Below are 27,475 nucleotides of genomic sequence, written 5' to 3' on the forward strand. Positions count from 1 at the left end.
ATCATATGCCAGCACTCATAAAATGCATTTTACATCCCACACAGATCAAAGAAGATGCAATCAAAATATCTGTGTTTCAGCTAAATGCATACCACATTTCAACGTATCCTAGAAGAGGAGTAGACCACAGAAGATATGAGGTTCTCGAGCACGCACCGGTGCCAGGGCTGGAGCAGCGGAGGACAAGCGAAAGGCATTGTTGTAGAAGAGCGTGGAAGTGTATCTGACACTTGCCGTTGCAAGTACTCCATGTAGAAGTACCAGACTGTTCACCTAATTATTGTGGATACACTTCTTCTTGCGATAGTTGACACTAGACAGCCCTCGGATGGCAGGAGTACATACTACATAGCACCTGAATTGACATGCAAAATGCAAAATCAGGTTTATTCCCTCGAATTAACATGAATGCATCCATATTTCCTGAGAAAATCATGAACCCTAGCATCAACTACCAAAACATTTTAGACTCAATGTTTTGATCGCTGTGACGCAAAAGAGGTTATTAGCGTAAGAATAACAATATTCTGTTCTTATCATCGTATTCTTAAGCCTAAACCAAGTAAGGAAAATAAGCAAGCAGTCCATAAAAGTGTCCCCTACTCATAATCAAATAATCAGGACTAAACAAGCAGACTAATAACAACTAGACAATGCATCTGGTGGGAATTTAAGCAAAACCAGAAGCAAAAATTGAGTTAAGCTAGATAGATAAGAAGTACCCCCACAGAATGTCCATGGCTCCAGGATGTGGTACCACAGAGAAGAGGCGGACGGAGGTAACCTGAAGAGCTCACAGGAGTGGGGTGTTGCCGAGGCTGAGAATGTCATCACCACCACCGCGGCCGCACAGCGGCAAGAGGAAAGGAGGCAGTAGAAGCCGGTTGGAAAGCCGAGCATAGCATCCACCCCACTGGAATCTGTGGCCTGCACACCGATATTGCTTTGAACCTGAAAATATATAGGGTTCAGCACTGCCTATGCCTATTTAAGCAAGACACAACTAGGAAAAAAAGCATCCTAAAAGTCCACTTGCATTGACAAATGTAGCTCTGTTTTATTAATTAAGTGATAAAAGACGTACATTTAAAGATAGTTGCATTAACAAGTGCTAACCACACAAAGAACGCAACAAAGCTCAGTACGCAGCCACCAAACAAGCAAGAGGCAAACCGAGCTTACATGACAATACAGATAATTTTGATTCTTGGAACTATACAGTGCATCATTGGATTGGCTCATATATAAAAGAGCTACATTATGTAGCTATCTAACAAATTTTGGATAGATGAAAAGATGGCAAATCTGACATGAAAACAAGGTCCGGTGCTACAGAGATTATACATTTATACTAAACATGGTGAGAATGGAAACACAAAATAGTTTACTTCGAGGTCTTCAGATCCAATGGGCAATGAGGCAACATCTACATTACAGAAGGGAAAGCTTAAACAAGAACATACATTCATTTCTGCATATCGCCTTGAACCGCACATCATATACAAAAAATTACACACCAATCAACAAGCACTACACACAGATTCAGAGCTCATCAGCAAGTAATAGGAGAAAGAAGATCTGGGTGAGTGAAGTTACCCAGAAGCGCTTGGAGAGGACAAAGGGCGTGATCAGCTTGTACTTGGGAAACTCGGCAATGAGCTTGTCGTGGGTGGCTTGGTAGAACAACACCGTGTTGTTCACCTTCTCCCTTTGCTTCCCGTTGCTCCAATTCTGCAACCCCAGCCAATACAAACTCAATGAGAAGACAACACTAATAGTCAAATCAAACAAGCAGGGAAATGGGCCAGGGTGGGATTCAACCTTCCACTGCTTGGCGATCAATGCTGAGATTGATCCTTGGGTCATTCTGTCTTAGTAAGCAGGTCATTGACGATGGCAACGACCCTGGCCTTATCGACCGTCCATGCCACATTGGTCGGTCCACACATTCTCCAAGTTGAACCTGCAGCACCAGTTTGTTTTTTGCAAACAGCAAAGTGGTGTCAGCACCAATCTCTGAATGATGAAATCCGAGAATTAGAAGGAAAAGTGCTGGTCAATGAATTGCATAATATCACATGTGGACTTGTAAATTTTACTCCAGCAATTTAAGAATGGTGAAGAGATTCAGAATAGTTTGAATCGGACCAGGGAATCAAAGGATCATCAACTTTTAGTCTTTTGCCTTCCGAAGGGAAGACATGAGGGGTCAGCTACTACTAGTAACCATCCATCTCAGTAAAAAAAAGATTCAGAACAAGAAGAAGATCAATAAACTACACGAGAAAAAAATATGTGTATTTTTTATTACGCCATGGTCACATGTCGACAAACAGATGATTACTATACACGAACATGAATAGATTCAGTGGAGCAAGAATAATAGCATGCAGCTATCATCAGAATCAAATCACAGGAAATAAACGGATGATTCCCCCTAAAAAAATTGATCAAGATTACACAACACCAGTCCAGTAACAACAAGATGACTCCAATCGAAAATTCTTGAATTACATAGCCCTGGAGCTCAAGTCACCAGACCTCCTTAGTAGTTAAAACTTAAAACCTACAAACCACATATATAGATAGTCATTATATCACCCATATGGGGGGTCATCGAACAGAACAGATGCTACCACAAAGCACTTAGAGGAGAAGGAAGGGAGAAATCGAGGCTCACCAGAGGGCAATTGTATACAAGGCCAAGACTTCACCACCCTAGTGGTTGTGACACGGTGAACTCGTCGTCATCACACTAGAAGTCATGTCCATCCAGGACTGAGCAGCATGACAGAGGATGGCGGCAAGGCCGGAGGTAAGCAGTCAAAGCCGCGGGCATATTGTGCATCTATATCTGGCTGTCACTCACAAGACTATTCACCCTCTTGTTGTAAGATATCTACATGCAAAAAAGAAGTGTTAACACGATAATCAAACTCAGAAAGTTCATACTTGGAAGAATATAAGTAATCTAGCTACTTGACTATGATTTCAAAATCTGGAAAAGTTCCACTTGTAGCTCTCATTAAACTCCAACAAAAATAATGACGCTTGATGTCACATGCGTCTGGTGGTCTGAGATGCCAACGTAACATAACAGTGCATCTAGTGACACAAAGAAAGAAACCCATAACGGAGGGGCTTCATGTTGGCATGCTATATGTTTAAAGTTGAACCCCAATGGATGATATTAGTGGCTTCATTTGTATAAAGTGCACTCGGACTTGTGCGATTTTCCTAAATCGGAGGAGGATTTGACCTTTTCATGCCCGGTGCTAAACATAGCAATTGAGCGATAATTAAATGGGATAGTTTTTTCTTATAAATAGCACGTGTGAGGAAGTAAACTAATGTTACAGAACTGATATGAACCATTTGAAGGAATGAAATACAAAAACATGTTTTCTGCTCTATTTTTGCCACCAACATTTCGCAACACAAGCCATTGATCATTTTTTTGACCCAACACAACCACAAATACAAGTTGGCCTTGCATGTTGTTGTCCATTTCAGCAAGTACAAAAACAGGAAGAAATTGGATAGCATGGCAGCAAAATAGATGCTAGCGCAAGAATATATTTTTTGACCTTTTGGTGTCGATGTCAACGTGTTAGAAATGGTGGCAGTAACACCGCCACGGTTGGGCTTGGGCCTCGTGAAGGACAGCCTCCCTGTAGCAGCACAACCAAAACCAGAACGGGCGGGTCACCCAAAACCAAAGCAGCTAGCCGTGCCGTCTGTAACATACTCAGTTGATGGAGTGTTGGTAATGATTTCTAATGAGTAATGACCACAACAAACTACATTGTCCCCTAACTTTCTTCCCTCAAAACTTATTCCGTCCATACAAGAAAGGAACCAGGAACTCAAAGACAATGGCAAAGGACATAAGAGGAACACAAAGTATATTACAAATCATGAAAGAGGGTAAAAGCTCTTGCCCGGGTATCATGAACAAGATTAATACACTACGCAGCAACAAAAATATGTATTTTTAATACACCAAACAGATGATTATTATACACGGAAATGAATAGATTCAATGAAGCAAGAATAGTAGCATGCAGTTATCATCAGAATCAAACCACAGAAAACAAACATGCTATGGTCCCACAAAATTTGATCAAGATTACACAACCAGCCAAGTAACAAGAAAAAATGACTTTAACAGAAAGTTCATGAATTACATATCCCTAGAACTCGAATCACCAAACCTTCTTTGTAGTAAAAAAATAGCAATAAATTAGCCAAATAGTCATCCTATCCTATCACCACAAACCAATATGGGGGGTCATCGGCTCAATGAACAGAGCAGATACTACAACAGAGTAGGTAGAGGAGATGTAATACATCAAAGCTCACCAGAGGGAAATTGGATCCATGGTCGAGACATCACCGCCCCCTGGTTGTGGCACGGTGAACCACCACCATCACACCAGTAGTCATGTCCGTCCACGGCTGAGCAGCGGGATGGGAGTACGGGAGCAAGGGCGGAGGTAAGCAGTCGAGGCCGAGGGCATTGTGTACATCTATATCTGGCTGTCACTCACAAGACTTTTCACCCTCTTGGTGTCAGATATCTACACGCAAAAAAAGAAATGTGAACACAATAATCAAATTCGAAAAGTTCATGCTTGGAAGAATGTAAGTAATCTAGCTACTTGACCAATATGATTTCCAAAACTGGAACCTATAACTCCCACAAAAATGACGATGCTTGATGGCAAGTGCATCTAGTGATGTAAGATGCCAGTGCAACATAACAGTGCATCTAGTGAGACAGAAGAAAGTGACTCATAACAACAGAGGGGCTTCATGTTGGCTCGGTAGTATGTTTTAAGTTGAACCCCAATGGATGATATTAGTGGCTTCATTTGAATATAAAGTGGGCTCGGACTTATGCCTTTTTCCTAAAATGGAGGACTTGGCATTTGAATGCCTGGTGCTAAACATGGCAATTGAGCGACAAGTAAATGTGGCAGTTTTTATCTTCTAACAATGTGGGTAAGGGAAAAAAAACTAATGTCACAGAACTGATATGAACCATTTTGCAGGTTTTGAAATACACAAATGTGTTTCTGGCTCTATTTTGCCACCAAAAGTTTGCAACACAAGCCATCATTCATTTTTCTGACTCAACACAGACACAAATACCAGTTGCCCTTGTGTGCCGGTGCCCATTTCAGCAAGTACAAAAAATAAAATAGGAGGAAATTGAATAGCGTGGATGCAATCGATCCGAGCTCAAGCAAATAAAAAAAAATTGACCTTCTGGTGACAATGTCAACGTGTTCTGAATGGTGGCGGCGAGATAGCTATGGTTGGGCTTTGGGCCAAGCAGCTAGACCTCTCTGCAGCAGGACCACCAGAGCAGGAATGGGTTGGCCACACCGGACCGAAGGAGCTAGAGGCAAGCCATGCCGCGTGTAACATGTTCTGTTGATTGAGAGTTGGTAATGACCATTGATGACCACATCAAATTACATTTTCCCCTGACTTTCTTCCCTCAAAACAAATTCAGTCCCTACAAGAAAGGAACCCAGAAGTCAAACACAATGGCAAAGGACATAAGAGGAACACAAAGTGGTCAGTACCAATCTCTGAATGATGAATCACGAGAAATAGAAGGAATAATGATGGTCAATGAACTGCATAATATCACATGTGGACTTGCAAATTTTACTCCAGAAATTTAATAATGGTAAAGAGATTCAGCATAGTGTGAGGAGGACCAAAGTATCAAAGGATCAACAACTATTAGTCTTTTTCCAGCCAAAGACATGAGGGGTCAGCTAGTACTAGTAAAAAAAGATTCAGAGCATGAAAAAGATCAATAAACTATGCAAAAAAAATGTATTTTCGTTACACCACGGTCACATGTCGCAAAATAGATGATTATTATACACGGACAGTAATTGATTCAGTGAAGCAAGAACAATACCATGAACCTATCATCAGAATCAAACCACGGGAAATAAACGGATTATTGTCCCTACACAAAAATTGATCATGATTACACAACACCAGTCCAGTAACAACAAGAAAATGACTTTAACAGAAAATTCATGAATTACATAGCCCCAAGGTTTTGGATTTCGTTTTGCAAATTTTACCGCCCCTGGACAAAATGGGCGAATTTCGTCTTTTTGGAAACTCTCGGACGAAAAGCACAATCCAAATTTTGAATTTCTGAATGAAAACTGCGCGAAAAATGAACGAAAAATAAACGAAATTGTACAAACAAATTGAAATCCTGTAGCAATAGAACTAATCTGAGTAAAACTGAAGAACTAAGATCTGTTGCTTGCTTATACACTCACGAATCGCTCGAGTTACAACAATAGGACACCAATCAGCAATTCGAGTTAGCTCGTTGACTCACAAATACTCACTGGAATAGTTCTACTAGGTGGAATCTCACACGCGTTTGCAGGGACGAGCGCGCGCATGGCCATGGCCGCAGGGACGGGCGCGCACGAACGCCCTTTGGCCAATGACCGCTCCAGGGGCTTTCGGGCACTTCTCGATTTGCACCGAGCTGCCACGCAGGCATGTCCAGCACCATGAGGCCGTAGCCGGAGAGAGGATGGGCTGCACGGACCACGGCTCCAGGAGGAGGCGGCGGGGCAGAGGAGAGTTTGGGGAATTTTCGTGTAATTTAGGGTTTGGGGGGTCTGTTTTGACCCTTTAAGTCACGGAATAGCAACACTGGCTTGGGCCGGAGACTGGGTCGGCCCAAGATTTCAAATAAGGCCGAAATTATTTGTCCGGCAAGCAAATCTACCGGGCCTGAACGAAATGGGCGAATTTCGTACGAAATTATGTTTTTTCGGGCGAAATTCGAAACCTTGCATAGCTCTGGACCTCGAACCACCAAAACCTTTTTAGTAGTTAAGATCTACCAACTAAATAGCCAGATAATCATCCTATCACAACAAACCAATATGGGGCGGGGGGTGTGTGGAGGGGACACTTAAGAGGGGATGGAAGGGATGAATTGGGCTCACCAGAGGGCAATTGCAGCCGAGGATGAGACATCACCACCCCTGTGGTTGTGGCACGGTGAACTCGGTGTCATCACACGAGTAGTCATGTTCGTCCACAGCCGAGCAGCATGACACGATGACGGCGGCGAGGGCAGAGGTAAGCAGTCAAAGCCGTGGGCATATTGTGCACCTACATGTGGCTCACACGCAAAACTCAGCCAAAGCCACAGGCATATTGTGCGTCCATATCTGGCTGTCACTCACAAGACTATTCACCCTCTTGGTGTCAGATATCTACACGGAAAAACAAAATGTTAACACGATAATCAAACTCAGAATGTTCATGCTTGGAAGAATGTAAGTAACCTAGCTACTTGACTAATATGATTTCTAAATCTGGAAACAAATACAGAAAAGGTTCACTTGTAGCTCTCATCGCAAATAACACATATGTCAAAATCCCAGTTATTCTACGCTCTGCCGATCATACCAGAGAAGTAAAAAAGAAGTAAATATAGCAGTTATACAAACATTATTGAGGACATCAGAGCCAAAGGCAGAAGAATCAAATGATATTGCAAGCCCCTTGGTACCAAAACATCCAGCCTTTCCAACATGTGGAGGTGAATATGTTACCCAGATATAATAGCACCAACCATGAATAGTAGGGAAAAGTTATAATTACCCTGTGCAAGTATGTACATCAGCGTAATCATGTATGTCATAGTTTATGACAGTATTGACACGCTAAATATCAATTCCCCAGCCAACTAAATATGTCGCCACAAGAGTCTTCTTGTGATCTTCCTTGAAGTTCTTGTACTGGCACAACCTATACAAGCACCACTATTAGATATGAAAAATGGCTAAAAACTGAGCAATAAAGCAAATTGCAGATGTACATAGTACTACCAATGTTTTACAACTCATAAAGTCAAGTGAGTTGCCAGGGGTACAAACTCAAAGAATATTTAAGTATGCGTTACTAGTCAGATCCATGTTGCTAGGTAGTAGCTAAAATACGCAGGAAGAGCTTCATTCTATCCAACCGGACATCGCCTAATAACTAGGTATACTAAATCACACAGCATGGTAACAGCTCGCGATAATTGATAACAAAGACTAGATCAAGTAGTTAGTAGTTCATATCAGTAGAACAAGTAAAAAAACAGTTTTCATACAGAAGCTTGGTTCTGGACATGAAAAGAACACAAAAACTTATTTTTCCAACTCAACAGCCACAAATAAAAGTTGCCCTGGCATGCTGGTGCCCATTTCAGCAAATACGAAAATGGGAAGAAATTGGATAGCATCGGAGGAATCAATTCAAGCACGGGCGAGGAAAAAAATTGACCTTTGGGGGCCGATGTCGACATGTTCTAAACGGAGGCGTCGAGCTCGCCGCAATTGGCCATTGGGGCCAAGCAGCTTGACCTCGTGCAGGACGGCCTCCTTGCGGCGGCAGCAGCAGCACCACCACCACCACAGCCAGAAAGTCTGTGTTATGCCAGACAGAAGCATTAGAGGCAAACTGTGTCACGTGTACTATATGTAGGTCATGGAGTATTGGTAGTGATCATCGATGACCACAGAAAACTACATTGTCCCCTCACTTTCTTCCAGCAAAACATATTCAATCCCTACAAAAAAGGAACCGGGAAGTCAAACACAATGGCAAAGGGCGTAAGAGGAGCACAAAGTATTAAACCGGGAAAACGCTGTTGCCACATCATCCTCCAAAAAAGAGTGTGACCATCTTCTTCATGGGTATTTTATTTGGTAATAGTAGCTAGACATGTTATTTCAACATTATCAGAAGCTATTACAAGTGAAAATCAAAACCAGAACATTCAAGATTTATAGACCTTGGTGTGGCAGGGAAGAAGCGTGAGCTCCTCGGAGCCACGGGGAGAACAGCATCATCATACGGTTGAGGCTTTGGTGGCCTGGTCTCTCCTCCCTGGTGAGAGGCATGGCACTAAACTTTATTACTGGATACAAGGAACAGGGTGTGATACAACTCTGAACAATAGCAAAACAATAAAAGGACCATGTATATATTAACAACCCCATGCCTAGAGCTAAATGTACCCAAAAATTGTTTAAGAAGAGTAATTGAAAACTGAGGATCTAAAAGGTTGTCAACTTTTCACATACAAGCATTACTGGCTCATTGCAAGATAATAAATGGCAACATCGACCCAGAGCAAAGAAAGGCCGCTCGACAGCATCCAGCAAGCGCAAGGCCACGGAAGACCCGAGGCGGCCTGGGGTTAGCCTTTCGGCAACGGGAGTCGTTGTTTCAGTTCGGATTGGATCGTGTTTTGGATTGCGGCAGTAGCAAGGAATTCAGACGACGCGTAGGAGTAAGAGGAATTCAGACGAAGCAGATGATGTATGTACCATCTGCAGGTGGAGGAAGCTGGTTCTTGTCGGCGGCGGCCTCTTGCTTGGGTGACATGAGCAGGGGGACAGGTCGTGGCCGTGGTCGTGGCCGCTCGACATGTCCATCATCTTTCCACAGCTTTGCTGGCCCTGATCTCTCCTTCCTGGTTAAGGACGTGGCACCAAGTTAGTACAGAATTGGCTGGATACAAGGAACAGGGTGTGGATAACTCTGAACAGCAGCAAAACAACAAATAGCACCATGTATATATTAAGCCAGTGCCAGAGAAATGTACAGAAAAATAAATAGTTGAAGATTTACGTCAAAGTTCCAGAGTGCAAGCCAGTGATGTTATTTAATTGAGAGCACGGCTGATTGTGGAAATGGGGAGCAGAAGGGTGTGTGTGTGTGTGTGTAATATAGCAGATTGCAATACATGTGATGTGGAGGACATTAGCAGAAGTAGCGTGTTTCACTCCAGCAAGACTAATTGTTGTCTAAATTAGCTCACATTGTGACAGAGCAGAGCAAAACACGAGCAGAGTGGAGGTAATAATGCACGAAGCAGAGGATGTAGGTACCATCTGCAGGTGGAGGAAGCTAGTTGGCCCTCTCGGGTGACATGAGCAGGGGGGGACAGGTCGTGGCCGTGGTCGCCTCCAGGAGAGGCGTTGGTGGCGTCGCGCGAGAGGGCGCAGCCCGCCGTGGTGAGCTGAAAAGACAACGGAGAAGCAGATGAGTTTGCTGCTGCTCCCCAGACCCCAGACTAGGGAGGCATGGCGTCCATGGCAGGGGGGGTTAGCGGAAGGAAAGACGGCCCCTTGCCGAAGCATACTTACCAGGACGTTGAGGAGTTGGACGGCGGCCGCGTCGTGGTAGCCGCTCCAAGGCGCTGTCTCGGTAGACGGAGGCCCGGCGGAAAATCAGGAGGACCGGCGGCGCCCCGCGGGAGTTGGTTGCCTCCGACCCCTAGCAGGTGGAGCTGGGGAAATGGTTGGGGGCGCCGCGCAGGTCCATGGCGGCGTGTACGGGGTGGACTGGAGGGCGGCGGTGGAGGTGGTTGGGGCGAGAGAAGAGGGCCGGCGTTGGGTAGGCGGCGGCGCTGGTATTGAATGGTGAGAGAGAGAGAGGGGCTGCGGCGTGGAAGGAAGGAAGGAAGGAAATAGGGGCGGGCGTCGACGCCGGTGAGGGGCGCGGTCTAGGGTGGCCGGCGAGTGAGGAGGAGCATCAGCGACAGCGAGCGGCGGCGCGGCGTTGTCTTGTTTTTCTGGGTCTGATTTGGAAGTGGAAGGGGATTTCCTCTGATTTCGATTTCTGTATTTTTGGTTCACGCTTTTACCGTGCGCGGTGCGGTGCGGTGAGATGAGATGAGATGAGACATGGGTACATGCGCCGGGGAGTCGGATCGACCCACGCATTTTTATTCGTGCATTGAATTGAATTTACGCAGCGGCGACGCAGGCCGAGGCGACGGGTTCCACTTGAAGCAGCTCTATCTGATGGTTTTTCTTCGTGTTTGTCTATCTGATGACAGCTCCGTGCCGATCGTGCAACACCATCCCAGCGGCACGGTTCGGCCGCACTTTCACCACTCATTTCGGTTGTCACGATGTGTCAGCGACACTCTAAAACTCTCCGATTCCTCTCAGAGCAGGAGTCGGAGTCGGCAAGTCCCCGATCAATATAAGCAGGGCAAGCACCGCGTTCCACGGCGCAAAAGCAAGCGCTCCGTCCGGCCTCGTTCACGAAGAGCTCAACAAGAACATCTTCGTGCTCGCGATTTGGACCAGGTCGCATGGCCATGGACGAGCAGCAGCGAGTCACAGCGTACCGGGGCTCAGGTGGCCAAGAGCGGCCATCGCGGGCACAGCCGACCCCGAGAGCCGATGAGCCCGTCTGGGTCGACGAGGTCTCCCTCGTCGGCCAGGCTGACGACGGCCAGTGCGCCGTGGACGCCCGCATCGAGATCGGCACGCGGGACCTTCTACTGGCGACGCTGTCGGCTGAGAAGCCCGAGGTGGTGCTGCATACCCCGGTGTTGCTCGACGAGGAGTTCTGTTTCTACGTGACGCCGCACGGAGGCTACTCCGACTCCGACTCCGGCGCTGATGATGCTGACACCGAGAGCGACGACACCAACGATGGGGTCGCCGTCTACTTCGGGGGTATTGTGTCTCCTCTGGAGCCTCTGGACACGGAGGAGGACGAAGAGGCCGGGAGTTCGGAGTATAGCGATGATGACGAGGAGGAACACGAGAAGGGGAGCCAGGACACTAACACGGAGGACGATGGCGATGCGGTGAGTTCAGGCAACAAAGACATCGCTAGCTGCTACGAGGAGGACAAGAGAAGCGACGGCGAGGTGGGCCGGCGCTCGGGAATTTTTGCGTTTCTCTGTCTACTGACGTTCCTCGTATTGGTGATGTCACTCATGTATTGTTAGTTCATGATGATGATGCTCGTCTATGGTTAAATTGTTGATTTTACTTGATTTGGAGATAGTACTGTAACAGATCGGTTGTGTTCAATAAAAGGGAAATTTGTAAGTTGCCCTATCCATTTGTTCAATAAAAGATTTGGTGAATAAAATTAGGTACGAATTGAAGATATTACTTACTACATCTGTTTTTCCAGGCTTAGGTAGCATTAGGAAGCACTTCAAAATTTTGTCTCAAGCATCTAGAGCCCCTAGGTTTTTTCCAAAATAGTATGCACTAATGTGTTGTTAGTTCCTGAAGCAATATGATACAAATTTATTGCTATTTTTCCTCGCTACCAAGACTCCTAGGTAAGAAAGATACTCCACCTGTTTCAAATGAAGTGTTAGGAAACCTAGCGCCGCCTCCACCTCCATGTTTTTCATAGATCGGTTCCCCGCCCCCTCATGCGACATCTCTCGCCACATTGGGAGTGGTGGGGAACCCGATCTATTCGTGATGTTTTTAATAAAAGTAGTGTTTTCAATAGATTAGGTTATGGTTTTGGTAGCCGTTTTCTTTTTGGCTCCACCTCAATAGAGATGACATCCTCCAAAATAAGCGAGATCTCCATTCCGACGTTCATGGTGTGCCGGAAGATTACAATTGTCCAGGTATGAGCCTTGAGATTGTGCTTCGTCACATCGATTTTAAATTTTATTCTCATGGTTGTCGCGAACGGAATTTACCTCGCAATATTTTTTTCCCGCGGCTACATCCTCGATAATGGTGATTTGTGCTCTCGTTCGATTGGTTTTCCATGGCATGCTCGTGTTGGTACTCTTACCGATATTGATTGACTAATATAACACATGAGTGTGTGCATGTAGCCTTTTTATTGTGACTCAAAATAAAATTATAGGAGAATCTTCTTTTGTATTTACGGTTCTATGATTTGATATCTATTTTTAGCTACCTTCAGGAAAGTAACAGATTCTGTCATGAAAAAAGAAAAAGGTTGAAAACATTAAAAAATTGTTGGTTTCTTCTAGACTTTATTTGTAATCACTGGAGACATCTTGTATATTTCTACCATGTATTATTTGTTAAGTAAATATATATAGTATTGATAGTCAAAAAAGTGTTGCGTTTTTTTACCAAAATGAGCGGACATGTACATAAAACCTGTTTAGATATATTCAGACCACCGACACTTATTTTGAAATATAGGAAGGACAGCCCTAGCAAGAGAAACCAGACCTTCCAGCCTCCTGCTTCACATGATGACACGTGTACATTTTTAGGCAAAATCCTTAATTTGCTGCATCGCAGAAAAAAAAAGCCCAACTTTTGCTTGATTGAAGCAAAAACGGTTCATCCAGAAAATAAAATAAAAAAGACTCGTCGAACACAGACCTCGCTGGAGACTTGTTGGAGACCTCACCGGAGACCTCGCCGGAGAGATTGTAGCACAAGAATTATACTAAAGTAGTAGAACGACGTAACATCTATAGCAAAAAAATTATACTATTGTATCGAGAACTACCCCTCCCGGTGGACTGCTGCCAGCATTTCAACTCCTGCAGAGAGCACCGATACGAACTTTTGGTAGCACCATTAGTGACCGTTTGTGGCACCGTTGCTGACCTTTTGTAGCATCACCACTAACTGTTGGCAGCACCGTTCGTTTAATGTTTGAAGCACGCCGTTGGAAATTTGAAGCACCAGCGCTAACTATTTGCAGCAACATAGCCCTTCTTTTGCAGCTCAACCGAGCACCATTCATAGCATCGCCACTCTTTCTTTGCAACTCTTGCCGCCGCCCACCGCTCTCCCCACATCAACCCCCTTTTTGCAGCTTCGCCGCCAACCACACACGACAGGACGGACCAGCCTTTGCAACACCATGCCGCCAGAAATTGATACCGGCAGGTGCTACCTCCTAGTGTGTGGGGAATGATCAGGATCCTGCCCAACACTCCGGGCAAGAGCTCCATATCGTAGCCGGCTTGGTCTCCAAGTGTCTAAGGTTGAAGGGAAGGGGTCATGAAAAAAAAGATAGAGGTTGGTGGTAGGACGTCGAAGAAGCCCGAGACGAGTAACAGTAGGCCATGTCCCCCAGGGAGGATCCGCATGCATGAGGAGTCAGAGTAAGTGTGGCGGCTTCCGGGAAGACGGTGGCCCGGCCTTTGGTCTCCTACTCAGACCCGGCGATGCAACGTGCCACGCGGAGGTGCGCCCACTTCATAAAATTTATATAAAGTAGCAAACTCGTGGAACATTTGCAGCACCGCTGCCGAGTGTTTGCAGCACCGTTGTTGATGATTTGCAGCTCCAGCGAGCAGCCTTTGCAGCACCGCCAATGCTTATTTGTAGTAGCGCTGCAGAGGTTTTGTAGCATCATCGATGCCCATTTACAACTAGCCTTTGCAGCTCCGGTGAGCAGCCTTTTGCAGCACCGACTTCCTTCATTTATAGCTCTAGCGAGCAGCGTTTATACCACCGCTGGCCACCCTTTGCAGCCCTGGCGATAGAGGACTGGCTGCTGCCTGAAAACCGCTAGACTGCTAGCGTAGTACCGCGGGGCAAGCTCCATACCTTATGAGGAGGTCGACGGTTGCCGGAGTGACGGGGTCGGAGCTCCAGGTGTTGGCGTCCACGTCGGTGGCCGTGCGAGCAGGTGAGGACGAGGGTTGGAGGTGCATGTGGAGCACCGGTGCCACTCGGTGGCGCGCGGCTGGAAAGGCAACAACGGAGCTCCAAGTGGCGGCGTCTTCGTCGGAGGTCGTACGAGCAAGAGATTGCGACGGTAGGAGGTACTTGTGGAGCACCGGTGTTGCACGGAGACGTGCGGCTTGGAAGGCGGCGGCGAGCAGCTGGGAGGCGGCGGCAGCGAGAGGCATGGTCGCGGTGGTGGCAGCCCACCAACGATTCGGCATCGGCACCATGGCTGCACCTAGCGGCAGCACGCGGAGTATTGGAGGGAAGCGCGTATTGGATCCTCTTCTCCGTCTCTGGGCGGAAGCGCCGGCCGGAGCAGCACCGGCGTCAAGTAAAACTCTATCTCCCCGCGTCAGTAACATTTAGCCGCCGCCGCCGCCGGTAGCGCTGCCGGGGCAAAGTCCCTCGGGGCGTGGCGGCGGCGGGGGCCCTTCCTCGTCGCCGCGTGGAGATCGGCGGCCGGATCCCCACCTCCTCGATGCTTGGCGGAGGACGCGCGTGGGATGGGCGACGGCGGTGGCGGCCCTCCTCCCGTCGGCTGTCCCCTGACGGACCGGTCGGCGTGGGCGGGATGGGCGGCGCTGCGGTCTCCCTCTTCTCGTTGGCTTCCCGCAGCACTCCGGCAGGGGTTGGTGGTGGGCGGCGGCCAAACCCTCGGTCCGCGCCATGCCATCCATCCCCGCCTCTCGTTGGTGCGTGGAGGCGATCTCGGGCATCTTCCGCGACACGAGGGCGCCCGGGGCAGCAGCCTTGGGTTTGACGGAGGAGGTGGCCTCTTCTTTGCCGGAGAGGGTCGGCCTGCGGTTGGTGGTGGTGGATTTTTGATCTATCATCACCATCCGGCGGCGAGATGGAGGTGCATGGAAGCCGGCGATGGTGTCGCCGGTGGAGGGTTGGGTTGGCCAGCCCGGGATGGTCGCCGACGTGGGGGTCCGGCCTGAATAAAGACGGCGGTCCTAGGGCCTCTCTTGCGTGAAGAGGAGGAACTACCGGAGGCCTGGACTCGTGATCTGGCCAGAGGGTTGAGTTCCGGAAGGCTCCGCCGGCGAATGTAACAGTGCTTTGCCTGGAGTTTGCTGGATCGGAGGTATTCGGTCGTGCGCACTGATGTCTACGTTCCCCCTCCTTTCCTGTAGACAGTGTTGGGCCTCCAAGAGCAGAGGTTTGTAGAACAGCAGCAAGTTTCCCTTAAGTAGATACCCAAGGTTCACGATCACGAAAAAGGGCTACAGACTACAGGAGAGGCGATCGATCAATACCCCGCGCGCCTGCCGGTCGATCGAGGATCGATGGCCATGGCCATGGACATGGATGATGAGAAGCTGTTTCGCCAGGAGCACGGCTGGTCCTTGCAGCTCAAGTCCGGGCAGGAGATCACGCTAACCCCGGGCTCCAACGAGGCGAACGAGCCCCTCTGCGTCACCGACGTCTTCCTCGTCGACCCAGAGAGCGCCGCCGGCCAGGGCGTCGTGGCAGCCTTCGTCGAGATCGGCACGCGGAACATCTTGCTCGCGGCGCTGTCGTCGGAGAGGCCCCGCGTGGCGCTGCAGACCCCGGTGGTGCTCGTCCAAGAGGGGGTATTTATGCTCGATAGTGGGTTCATGTCTCCGTGAATCTGGGGGAGTGACAGAAACCTCTAAGATTATGGATGTGCTGTTGCCACTAGGGATAAAACATTGGTGCTATGTTCAAGGATGTAGTTACTGATTACATTACGCGCAATACTTAATGCAATTGTCTGTTGTTAGCAACTTAATACTGGAGGGGGTTCGGATGATAACCTGAAGGTGGACTTTTTAGGCATAGATGCATGCTGGATAGCGGTCTATGTACTTTGTCGTAATGCCCAATTAAATCTCACTATACTCATCATAATATGTATGTGCATGGTCATGCCCTCTTTATTTGTCAATTGCCCAACTGTAATTTGTTCACCCAACATGCTGTTTATCTTATGGGAGAGACACCTCTAGTGAACTGTGGACCCCGGTCCAATTCTCTTTCATCAAATACAATCTACTGCACATCGTTTCTACTGTTTTTTTACGCAAACAATCATCATCCACACTATACATCTAATTCTTTGTTACAGCAAGCCGGTGAGATTGACAACCTCGCTGTTTCGTTGGGGCAAAGTACTTGGTTTGTGTTGTGCAGGTTCCACGTTGGCGCCGGAATCCCTGGTGTTGCGCCGCACTACATCTCGCCGCCATCAACCTTCAACGTGCTTCTTGGCTCCTACTGGTTCGATAAACCTTGGTTTCATACTGAGGGAAAACTTGCCATTGTACGCATCACACCTGCCTCTTGGGGTGCCCAACGGACGCGTGCTGTACGCGTATCAAGCTCTTTTTCTAGCGCCGTTGCCGGGGAGTGATGACATCTTCCAAAATAAGCGAGCGTTCATCGTGTGCTGGAAGATTTCAGTTGTCTAGGTATACACCGTGAAGGAAGATGGCACGGTCTCCTACGGTAGGCAGCGGACATGCACGACATCATCGGGTTTGGTTGGCGGCATCGACTCTCCGGCAGGTGACACTTGCATGGATGACGGCTGTCGCCCTTGACTTCTAAGGTAGCATCATGGCAGCAGCTTGATGGTCTATCAAGGCGTAACACGCTCATGAGTCGAACTGGATTTTACAAACACCTAATTGTCGGCTTATCCAAACTTGCAAAGCATATACAAATCTCAAATAATGTGTGGCTAAAATACACAGATATCTCCAATCGGCAAACATTCATTCAAAATTTAATTAACATTGGTATTATTTATCTAGAATAATCAAGCAACCGAAAAGGCTCCATTCCAACTAAGGATTTGTAAAACAAGATAGGAGAAGAGAAGTTCCCGTGTGTTGCATAGCCGATCTGATGCTGAAGCTTTAGAACTTCTAAGAAAATCCCAATACTAGATGTGCGGAAGCCATTTGAGTTGGCTTGAACCAAATGAGTGAAGGGGAATGAGAAATATAAGGCTAGGAATGGGGATTTTGGGGAAGAAAGAGAACCTAAGCTATCAGCTATGGGGAAATTTAGAAACGAATCGTGTTTTAGGCCATGACAAGAACAAGGGGATCAAGAGTATAAGAACTACGAAGGCATCGCCTACTTGCTGCTGCCCGGCTCGCAGTTTGGGTAATTTGTCCATTACAAGAACAAGGGAATCAAGAGTACCTGTTGCTGCCCGGCTCGCACGACTAGCGCTCCTTCCCTCCTAGCGTCAGGCAGGCAACATCTTCCTCTCCATCTCCTTCTCCGTTTCCTTGCACTTGGACGGCCGTGAGGGCGGAGCTCATTGGCGTTCAACACAGCCCACACGGTCGCCTAAAGTCCTTGCCAACCCTCGCCTAGCTCGTTCTCCTTGACAAGCGTGGCTGGCCTCTCCTCTCCTCTCCTCTCCTCGACAAAGATCAAAGTCTAAGTCGGTCGGTCGCGGCTAGCCGCACGCGGCAGGCTCTCCCCTCCTCGTATTTATAGAAGGAAGGTTATGGTTTGAGGCTTGAATTTTGATGGAATGGAGGGAGTGGTATGGCGGGAAGAGGATAAATCAATTTTGGTTCTACTAGTCGCTCTGTTGTTAACGATGGGCATAGGCGAATGGCTAAGACGCAAGCTACGTACCATGGATTCATGACAAAGGATGGTGGGGCTCATCTCGTGATACTAAACGCTCATATAAATTGATGCAAGGAGATCAATGCATTTTAATTAGGTGGTGGTATGGCAGCCAGGGAGCTGTGCATGCGTCGAGAGGGCTCTTCTTATTCGCATGGTAATCAATCATCACTAGTCCGGTGGACTCTCCTTATATATTCTCGCATGGTTAGCATCACTGGTGCCCTCCGTATAAGATGGAGTGCCCATCCAGCTACACAATCGAGGAGGCACGGCCATGGCCTAATTTCTTTGGCTATTAATAAATGCATGGCCTGGAATCTGAGGAGTACTACTGCTTTTGCTCCCTCTCATGACCGCTTCAAAAACTCTCCATATCTCAAGGAAACTAGTAGCACCAAAATGATCCAGAAATATCTTCCATGTTTGTTTCAAATGCTAACAACTTCCAACGATGAGTGGATCGCTCAAGTATAAGCGAGATAATTGTGTAGTGGATCGCTCAAGTATAAACAACACAACTTTTATTTCATTGCCACATCTGAGTACTACAGAAAGCAATATTTCTGTCGACTCTCACTTTGCCCAAACAGCGCCGATGTCTTCCCCTAACCTCCAATTTGTCTAAGTCATAGTCACACGCGATGTGTCTCCAATGGCTTGTTCTTATAGAGAGACCATGAGGTTGGAGGGAAAAGTGAGGAACCGGGCTTTGAATCTTGATGCAGGAGGTGATTAGATTAGATGGCATGGTCGAGCTGATTATAGCAGAAAACGAGGTTGTGATTGTCTCTTGCTTGCGGGATACTATAGGTCACTATAATAACTGCTGCCTCAAGCCCTCAACTGATTTTGGGCTTCCCCTCCTAATTAATTGCTAGTTGTTTCCATCCATGAATCGCTTTGATTCATCCCTTTTCCTACAACTGTTTTTATCTTGTTTCTTAACAGTACGGCTGGAGTTCCTGCTCTACGTGTACTTCGGTTAGTTTTTTTTTTTTTTGAGAAACACAGTACAAACGCAGACGCTCACATACACGCGCATACACTCACCCCTATGAACACACACACGCACACCCTACCCCTACGAGCACCTCCTAAGACTGAGCCGGCGGATTAGATCTTGAAATTGACGAAGTCACCACAGGCGCCTCGCTGTCGACGGGAACGTCGCCTCCCACTGAATGAATATTCCGCCTTTATGAGACACACAGATGTCAAACCTGGGGTTTGAACTCTGGTGGGCTGGGGGTATAACCACCCTCCTAACCACCCAACCTCAGATTGGTTCTCTACTTCGGTTAGTTTGTTTTCTTCACTGATGGATAATTTTCATGTAATTGTTGAAGGCACAATTTCTCCCTAATGGGGTTGGTCATATAGACTTGCTTTGCCTCAATCGCTTCCTCTTTAATTATATGGTCAATTGCATGCATCTGGTAGGTTTCCTTTGAGCTGCAAGCTCTAATCGATCAGGATAAGTGCCACTTCTTAACTCGCAAAGAATACAAGGCACAGCTAAAAAAAAAGAATACATGGCAACTGGGAATTTTCCCGTAACGTTCATCGTGCCAAACGTGAATAGGCAACTCGGGAATTTCTGAAACTAAGATTCATCATAACATATATTTCGAACTTTAAGATGTGCCCTTTTATTCAAATTTTACTCATTGACTCGTTCAGTTTACAACATAGACACACGTGTAAACCTGGAGCAGCTAAGCTACTAGGAGCCAAGTGCAAGCTTCTTCATGCATGAGTAAGCCTTCTGAGATAACTGAAGCCGTTGCATGCATCCTTGCAGTACAGACCATCTCATCCATCGCAAGATCACCAGCCTGGAGCATAATCGAAGTCCCAAATTCCAGTCGCCACAAGCACGTTCACAAGCCGACTATCAGGGCACTAATATTACATGTTCCTTCCACTAGCTGCTTACCATTCAGAACAAGAGGAAACAAGCCTCAACTCAAATAATTGTAGCTGAACGCACAAGGCTGTTTATGCACAGCTAGCAAGGATCACCAAAAGATGGCACAGTGGAACACAACCATTAACATGCAGCTTCTTCTTGGCTTTTCTCATGTGTACCCGACAGGCTCACAAGTGGCCATGCAAATTTTCAACTACTCGCCCTGTCTTCTCTATCGTCCTCCATCCTTTTCGATGTCCTTGACAATAAGAACAAATGATTGGTCAGAACATCATATTTAGCAAAAATAAATTTACATAGTTTCAACTTAATCCACAAGAGAGACAGCAACACCGCAAGGCTCAACCAAAAGAAAAATCTGCCACATGTTAGCATACTAGATATGCGAGCATGATTTCAACCGACACAACACGGTAGGGACTTGCATGGACTTAAAAATACCACAACATATATCAGTCCTAAACAGTTTCAAGATTTACCATGGCAGCCAGAGCAACAAAAACTTCCGTAATATAATGGCTTTACTACCCACGATAAACCAAACATTGTTTTCTCACGAGAAGGTCCTGGATCTAATATGGTCAAGTGACAGATGTATCAACTTTTTAAAAAGGAATCTTGAGGACTACATGCACGGCAAAATCATATAGAGCAACGCAGGATGCACCCAACACTACTTTCCTAAAATGTTGACAATAGTTTGGAGGGTCAATGACGCATCAACTAACAAGTATGAGCAGCCTTCCTCGGTCAACTTCCATCACCCTATAACTTGAACGCAGTGTAAGAGATAGTGAAAAGAAAAGGAGCATCAATCATATCAGCACCTGCATGTCTCACCTAGGATTCTCGCAAGTTGAGGCACCTCGAATGCCGCCGAACGCCGAAGTCGAGCCCCTGGAAAGACATTGCCTCACCTAGGATGTTCGCCAAGTTGAGGCATCCAAAGATCCCGCTCTTCTGCAGCGAGCACCCACAATTGGCAATAGCTCTGTCTTCTTTTTCTTCAGCATATCCTACATATACACAGTGGATCAGTTTATTGACGGTAGGTAACAGAGCTATAGCGCACAAGGGAATGCAAATGCCGGACAAGCTATTTGACATCACACCAGTAAATTCAAGATGAAAATTAGTACATGCAAAACTAAAGTAGATCCCTCGCAAAGATACTGCCCTAACATATAGAATTCCACATGGATACCGCATCATCTTCTTCAGGACTCATAACCGAAATAGAGTGCACACTCATTTACTACCGCAATTTAGAAAATTTAGTGCTCATTTATGTGATGAAATAACATGTAAGTAGTATAGAAGTACTAGCATATATAAAATAGCAAGCAGTTGTGAAATGAAGACTAGTTCATCAAGGTAAGAAAAACAAAGACAACCAATAATGTTCTACATAAGAAATAGTAGAGGTTAATTTGTACATGAAAGCATTCCACCAAATTAAAGATGGAACCAAAACTGTTTGTGTCACCAGAATTATCAATTGCCAGAAAGCGATTACATACACAAGAGCAAAGCCTATATTAGTATGACTCTAGCTAATATCATTGTTATTTCATTGTTAATGAGCACAAACAAGAACCACCTGATGGTCATAGAACAACATATTTGGCTACATTAACTACTCCATCCTATGGTATTGGACTGTCCCTATCCTCATCATGTTCTCTACCCCGCTTTGAGGACCAGTCCAGGTAATTTTGACAGATCGATCGTGTCGGGGTTGCACGGTGAGTCGTCATCCCGCTGTCACGGTGAGTACAACAATGGGCTTCACCACGCCATCGGGGCATAGACCAGTGGCGGACTCCAAGGGCTAGGAATGAAGGATTTATACCTCTCCTTTGGCGTAACCTAGTCAACATCCTGCAGCCTAGGCTGGGATAGGGGTGCCTCTCATCATTGTTAACAGAGACAAGTCGGCGCATTTAACAGACAAATAGCACATCATTGTTACCAGAGACAAATTCATGAAACTAAGACTCACTTGCACATCAACTAGATCAATATGGTTTCTACCAAATGTACACATGACGGAAAGACCAGCGGGTGTTAAATTCAAACAAAGGCAGGACACAGTAGAAAGAAAATTCCAACCTGAGAGTCTCAAGATAAGCAAGAGAGTTCACAGAGTTCACAAACTTGAGCGTTGTTGTTGACGCTCGCATGAGCACAGTACAAAGGCCCGTGCTGAACTCATCCTCCTTGTTTACCTATTGTCGAAACGATAAACCAAGAACAAGAGGAGACACGTGTTAGTTACCACCGTTAAGCATGCATGCATACAACTAGCTGAGACAACAAGGCCTAAAAGCCAAACAAAAAGAGGGGAATTCTTTGCTGATTCTAGATTGTTCTATCTAATTATCTATGCCGACCATAACACAGCCCAAAGAAGATCATAACAAAAGAAATTCGATCCGAGACAACAAATATGCTTATAACCAGCTAAACACATGAGTAAGGGTAACAAGTACACACGAATTCCATGCTCCAGGGCTATCCATTGTTATTGCACCTAAGTCTAAAATAACATATTTCTGACCAGCAACAACCAGTCCCAGACATTTGATAGGAGGACACTTCTAAAATCAGTGGCACAACCCATGATTGATATATACACAGGTACTGACCACACAATCAATTGAGCATAAAAAAGACAAACCCATTAGGCTATCAAGATTTGAGGCAATGTACAGGTACAACATGGCCAATATCACCCACGCAAGGTGAACATACACAAACACCTTCAATTAACCACAATTACAAGAGTTCAACCATCACAGAGCAAACCAAGAGATATGGATTATGGAGAGACCTGGATGGACGACCTGGTCACAACATGCATGGAGAAGCCCAAGTCAAATGCCCTGAGTGGGGTGTCCTGCTTGTTGCCGATGAAAAGCTGCTGCATGAGGGTAGGTGCCGCCACTGCTGCATGACACATATATGGTTCGCCTCCCGGATTCGGTTGAATGTAAAGACGAATCAGTTGAACAGAACCATGCATGAATTGACTTGTGTGTTGGGCAACAACTAGCAGTTTGTCAAGTGACCAAACATCTTTCGTGGCTAGTAACACTTCAAACTTTATAAATAAAAATATCAATGCAAACTCCTGCAACTCTTATGCAATCATCCAATCTCTACCAGATCAAGCTCGCAATCTAACACTTAAAACCACACGCACTAAATCTTTCAATACCTCAAAGATAAAATACACTTGATTTCTTGAATGCATCACCGTGCATTCGGTTGCTCCATTCTAACCCGGAACTTGAAAAACTCTAAAGTCGGATCTAATAAGAGGAAGAGGAGGGAATATACCTTCGAGAATGACAACATCAGAGGGTTGGAAACCATTACCATTGCCGCTGCCACATGAAATCTCTAAACACCAAAGGACAGGAATCCACTTCTTGATATACCCAAGGACCGTACATATAAACATCAACTTTGCACCTGACATGTAAAATCAAATATATTAAAGTATACCAATTTATGAAAGCTCCGACAATTTCATTCAATTTTTCAACAAGGCATGATGATGCATTCCATGACTCAACTGATATAGTAGAAGCAATATTATTGCATCTATGTCTGATGCAAAACATGAGAAAATGGAAGAACCAGAGACTCCCAAAACCACGGAGTCAAAGAAGAGGCCACCGTAACTTGTTATCATTCCAGTGCCATCTTATCTCCATGGTTACATGAGATAAGAGATCTACATTTGATTATTTGAATGTACAAGCATGTCCGTCCCAGGCTGAACCGTTCCCCACCCCAGGCGCCCGATTCTCCATGCTCGGGCCAGGCTAATATCTTGCCGGGGTCTCATAACATGCTAATGATTGTTTCTAGCACTCCAGGTCAGGTCCCAGAACTAATATCCCCTAACATCTACATGCAAGCAAGTATTCTCAAAAAAGTGGCACCTATGTGGAATTACTTTGCATGTAAACATCATGGTTTGTTCTCTATCGAAACTAACTCTGGGTAAATTTCCCTTTTAGAAACCAAATCTGGGTAAATTTCCTTTTTAGAAACCCGACAACCAGGGTCTTCACCAACCAACATGAAAAGGCAAATCCGGCTTTTGTCCAACAAAGAGAGAGAAACTTGGCCAGGTACTAATAAAGTACATCTATAGTCACTCACAAACCCCATGAAAGTAGTAGCAGCGCGCAAGTGCATATCAAGTCAGTGAACTATTTGAAGTCACATGAAACAATGCAAACAAAAAAAATTCGCATAATCATTCGATTGTCCAAGCTATAGATTCTCAAAACACAACCAGTCCACAAGCTCCAGAAACATTGCTACTACGGCAGTGAACAACAAAACAGTTGTTCTCCATGCATAAGTTGGTAAACAAATCTGGGAAGCAAATCACTTGATAATAGATACCAAATTTTATCAATGGACTAATCAATAATAGAAGAGAAAAAGTTATATGAAACTTCTTATCGAGAGTATGATTCCACAGAGATGGAAGATCCACTAGCACATTGTCCAATTATGAATAAGCAAGGCACTGTGGCCATGATATCACACATCAAGAGGACATAAAGGAAGAAGCAGATAACCATGCGTAACACTATTATTATTGGATAATAATGGTATACGAAAAATTTCAACAGGCAAGTATACTATCAAAGCATTGTGTGTAAATGTAAGTAAAAGTCCATGCATCATGCTTCTTCATCAAAAAAGTTCTTTCTTGCAAGATGTACAAGCTAATGAAAATCAGGAGCATCCTTCAAAGAGAATGACACAACAAGAAATTTTTACTTGTGTTGTAACTTGTAATTCCCGCTGCTGCATCTATGAATGCATACTCCTGCAACCCTTATGCAATCATCCAATCTCAACCAGATCAAGCTCGCAATCTAACACTTAAAACCACATGCACTACATCTTTCAATACATCAGCATAAATACACTCGATTTCTTGAATGCACCGCTGTGCATGCGGTTGCTCCATTCTAAATTGGGAACTTCAATAAACCATAAAGTCGGAGCTAAGAAGAGGAAGACGAGGGACTTTACCTGCGAGAAGGACAACATCACAGGGGTGGACGCCATTGCCATTGCCACAGGAATTCTCGACACACCCAAGGACCGGAATCCACTTCTTGATATACCCAAGGACCACCTGACATGTAAAAAATAATATATTAAAGTATACCAATTTATGAAAGCTCCATCAATTACATTCATTTAATCAACAAGGCAAGATGTTGCATTCCGTGATTCAAGTGATATAGTAGAAGCAATATTATTGCATCTATTGTGTCATCAACTAGTCTATTACTTGTTTAATACGATCATCCACATGTCCCTCTTTTCTACGAGAGCGCCTTTTCCAGAACATGAGAGATAAATTCTATACTCCTCGTGGTATTGCTTCTCTAGCAACTATGTTTGAAAGCATCATCTTGTAACTACAAACCTTAGACATAAGTATGTGAGGTAACATAGCTTAAGAAACCATATCATGTTTAACCTGAACAACAGCCAACATACAGATAGGTTGTCTACAGGACATTGGGCACCAAATCAGGAAAAAAAACATCCATTTCTATTTATTTTTACTACCAACAGGATCAGTTCATTGTAATCCCCTAACTGAAAGAAAGCATCATATGCCAGCACTCATAAAATGCATTTTACATCCCACACAGATCAAAGAAGATGCAATCAAAATATCTGTGTTTCAGCTAAATGCATACCACATTTCAACGTATCCTAGAAGAGGAGTAGACCACAGAAGATATGAGGTTCTCGAGCACGCACCGGTGCCAGGGCTGGAGCAGCGGAGGACAAGCAGAAAGGCATTGTTGTAGAAGAGCGTGGAAGTGTATCTGACACTTGCCGTTGCAAGTACTCCATGTAGAAGTACCAGACTGTTCACCTAATTATTGTGGATACACTTCTTCTTGCGATAGTTGACACTAGACAGCCCTCGGATGGCAGGAGTACATACTACATAGCACCTGAATTGACATGCAAAATGCAAAATCAGGTTTATTCCCTCGAATTAACATGAATGCATCCATATTTCCTGAGAAAATCATGAACCCTAGCATCAACTACCAAAACATTTTAGACTCAATGTTTTGATCGCTGTGACGCAAAAGAGGTTATTAGCGTAAGAATAACAATATTCTGTTCTTATCATCGTATTCTTAAGCCTAAACCAAGTAAGGAAAATAAGCAAGCAGTCCATAAAAGTGTCCCCTACTCATAATCAAATAATCAGGACTAAACAAGCAGACTAATAACAACTAGACAATGCATCTGGTGGGAATTTAAGCAAAACCAGAAGCAAAAATTGAGTTAAGCTAGATAGATAAGAAGTACCCCCACAGAATGTCCATGGCTCCAGGATGTGGTACCACAGAGAAGAGGCGGACGGAGGTAACCTGAAGAGCTCACAGAGTGGGGTGTTGCCGAGGCTGAGAATGTCATCACCACCACCACGGCCGCACAGCGGCAAGAGGAAAGGAGGCGATAGAAGCCGGTTGGAAAGCCGAGCATAGCATCCACCCCACTGGAATCTGTGGCCTGCACACCGATATTGCTTTGAACCTGAAAATATATAGGGTTCAGCACTGCCTATGCCTATTTAAGCAAGACACAACTAGGAAAAAAAGCATCCTAAAAGTCCACTTGCATTGACAAATGTAGCTCTGTTTTATTAATTAAGTGATAAAAGACGTACATTTAAAGATAGTTGCATTAACAAGTGCTAACCACACAAAGAACGCAACAAAGCTCAGTACGCAGCCACCAAACAAGCAAGAGGCAAACCGAGCTTACATGACAATACAGATAATTTTGATTCTTGGAACTATACAAAGGCATCATTGGATTGGCTCATATATAAAAGAGCTACATTATGTAGCTATCTAACAAATTTTGGATAGATGAAAAGATGGCAAATCTGACATGAAAACAAGGTCCGGTGCTACAGAGATTATACATTTATACTAAACATGGTGAGAATGGAAACACAAAATAGTTTACTTCGAGGTCTTCAGATCCAATGGGCAATGAGGCAACATCTACATTACAGAAGGGAAAGCTTAAACAAGAACATACATTCATTTCTGCATATCGCCTTGAACCGCACATCATATACAAAAAATTACACACCAATCAACAAGCACTACACACAGATTCAGAGCTCATCAGCAAGTAATAGGAGAAAGAAGATCTGGGTGAGTGAAGTTACCCAGAAGCGCTTGGAGAGGACAAAGGGCGTGATCAGCTTGTACTTGGGAAACTCGGCAATGAGCTTGTCGTGGGTGGCTTGGTAGAACAACACCGTGTTGTTCACCTTCTCCCTTTGCTTCCCGTTGCTCCAATTCTGCAACCCCAGCCAATACAAACT

At 45.4% G+C, this 27,475-nt stretch overlaps 1 protein-coding gene and 1 long non-coding RNA gene across 3 annotated transcripts; both read right to left on the reverse strand.

The window, feature by feature from the left end:
* Positions 1–6: 6 nt before the first annotated feature.
* LOC139833228 (uncharacterized) lies at positions 7–8,965 on the reverse strand. Of its 2 annotated transcripts, none has more exons than XM_071823438.1 (11): positions 8,852–8,965; positions 8,341–8,626; positions 7,672–7,818; positions 7,008–7,280; positions 5,269–5,524; positions 4,363–4,580; positions 1,822–1,963; positions 1,597–1,731; positions 785–951; positions 268–355; positions 7–235 (listed from the first exon to the last, which is right to left on the reverse strand). In XM_071823438.1, exons 7-10 carry the CDS (start codon positions 1,864–1,866, stop codon positions 274–276), a joined length of 429 nt encoding a protein of 142 aa, XP_071679539.1. In that variant the 5' UTR covers positions 1,867–1,963; positions 4,363–4,580; positions 5,269–5,524; positions 7,008–7,280; positions 7,672–7,818; positions 8,341–8,626; positions 8,852–8,965; the 3' UTR covers positions 7–235; positions 268–273. The 2 variants fall into 2 exon arrangements, with proteins under 2 accessions (XP_071679539.1, XP_071679540.1); XM_071823439.1 differs by having other exon boundaries at positions 215–235; positions 723–951.
* A 14,526-nt stretch (positions 8,966–23,491) lies between these two features.
* On the reverse strand, positions 23,492–26,520 carry LOC139832998 (uncharacterized). Its single transcript, XR_011747955.1, has 4 exons — positions 26,443–26,520; positions 25,876–26,075; positions 25,129–25,234; positions 23,492–23,538 (listed from the first exon to the last, which is right to left on the reverse strand). It is a non-coding gene; the product is annotated as an uncharacterized lncRNA (long non-coding RNA).
* Between the last annotated feature and the right edge of the window lie 955 nt (positions 26,521–27,475).

This window comes from Lolium perenne, chromosome 7 (genome assembly GCF_019359855.2).
Source record: "Lolium perenne isolate Kyuss_39 chromosome 7, Kyuss_2.0, whole genome shotgun sequence".
NCBI lineage: Eukaryota > Viridiplantae > Streptophyta > Magnoliopsida > Poales > Poaceae > Lolium > Lolium perenne.

Bases quoted from the DNA above. Each gene is read 5' to 3' on its own strand.
- LOC139833228 (XM_071823438.1), bottom strand. From the start codon at position 1,866: ATGACCCAAGGATCAATCTCAGCATTGATCGCCAAGCAGTGGAAG. The intron at 1,732-1,821 runs GTTGAATCCCAC...CTGGGGTTGCAG, and splicing joins TGATCGCCAAGCAGTGGAAG to AATTGGAGCAACGGGAAGCA. The intron at 356-784 runs GTTACCTCCGTC...ATGTCAATTCAG, and splicing joins CACTCCTGTGAGCTCTTCAG to GTGCTATGTAGTATGTACTC.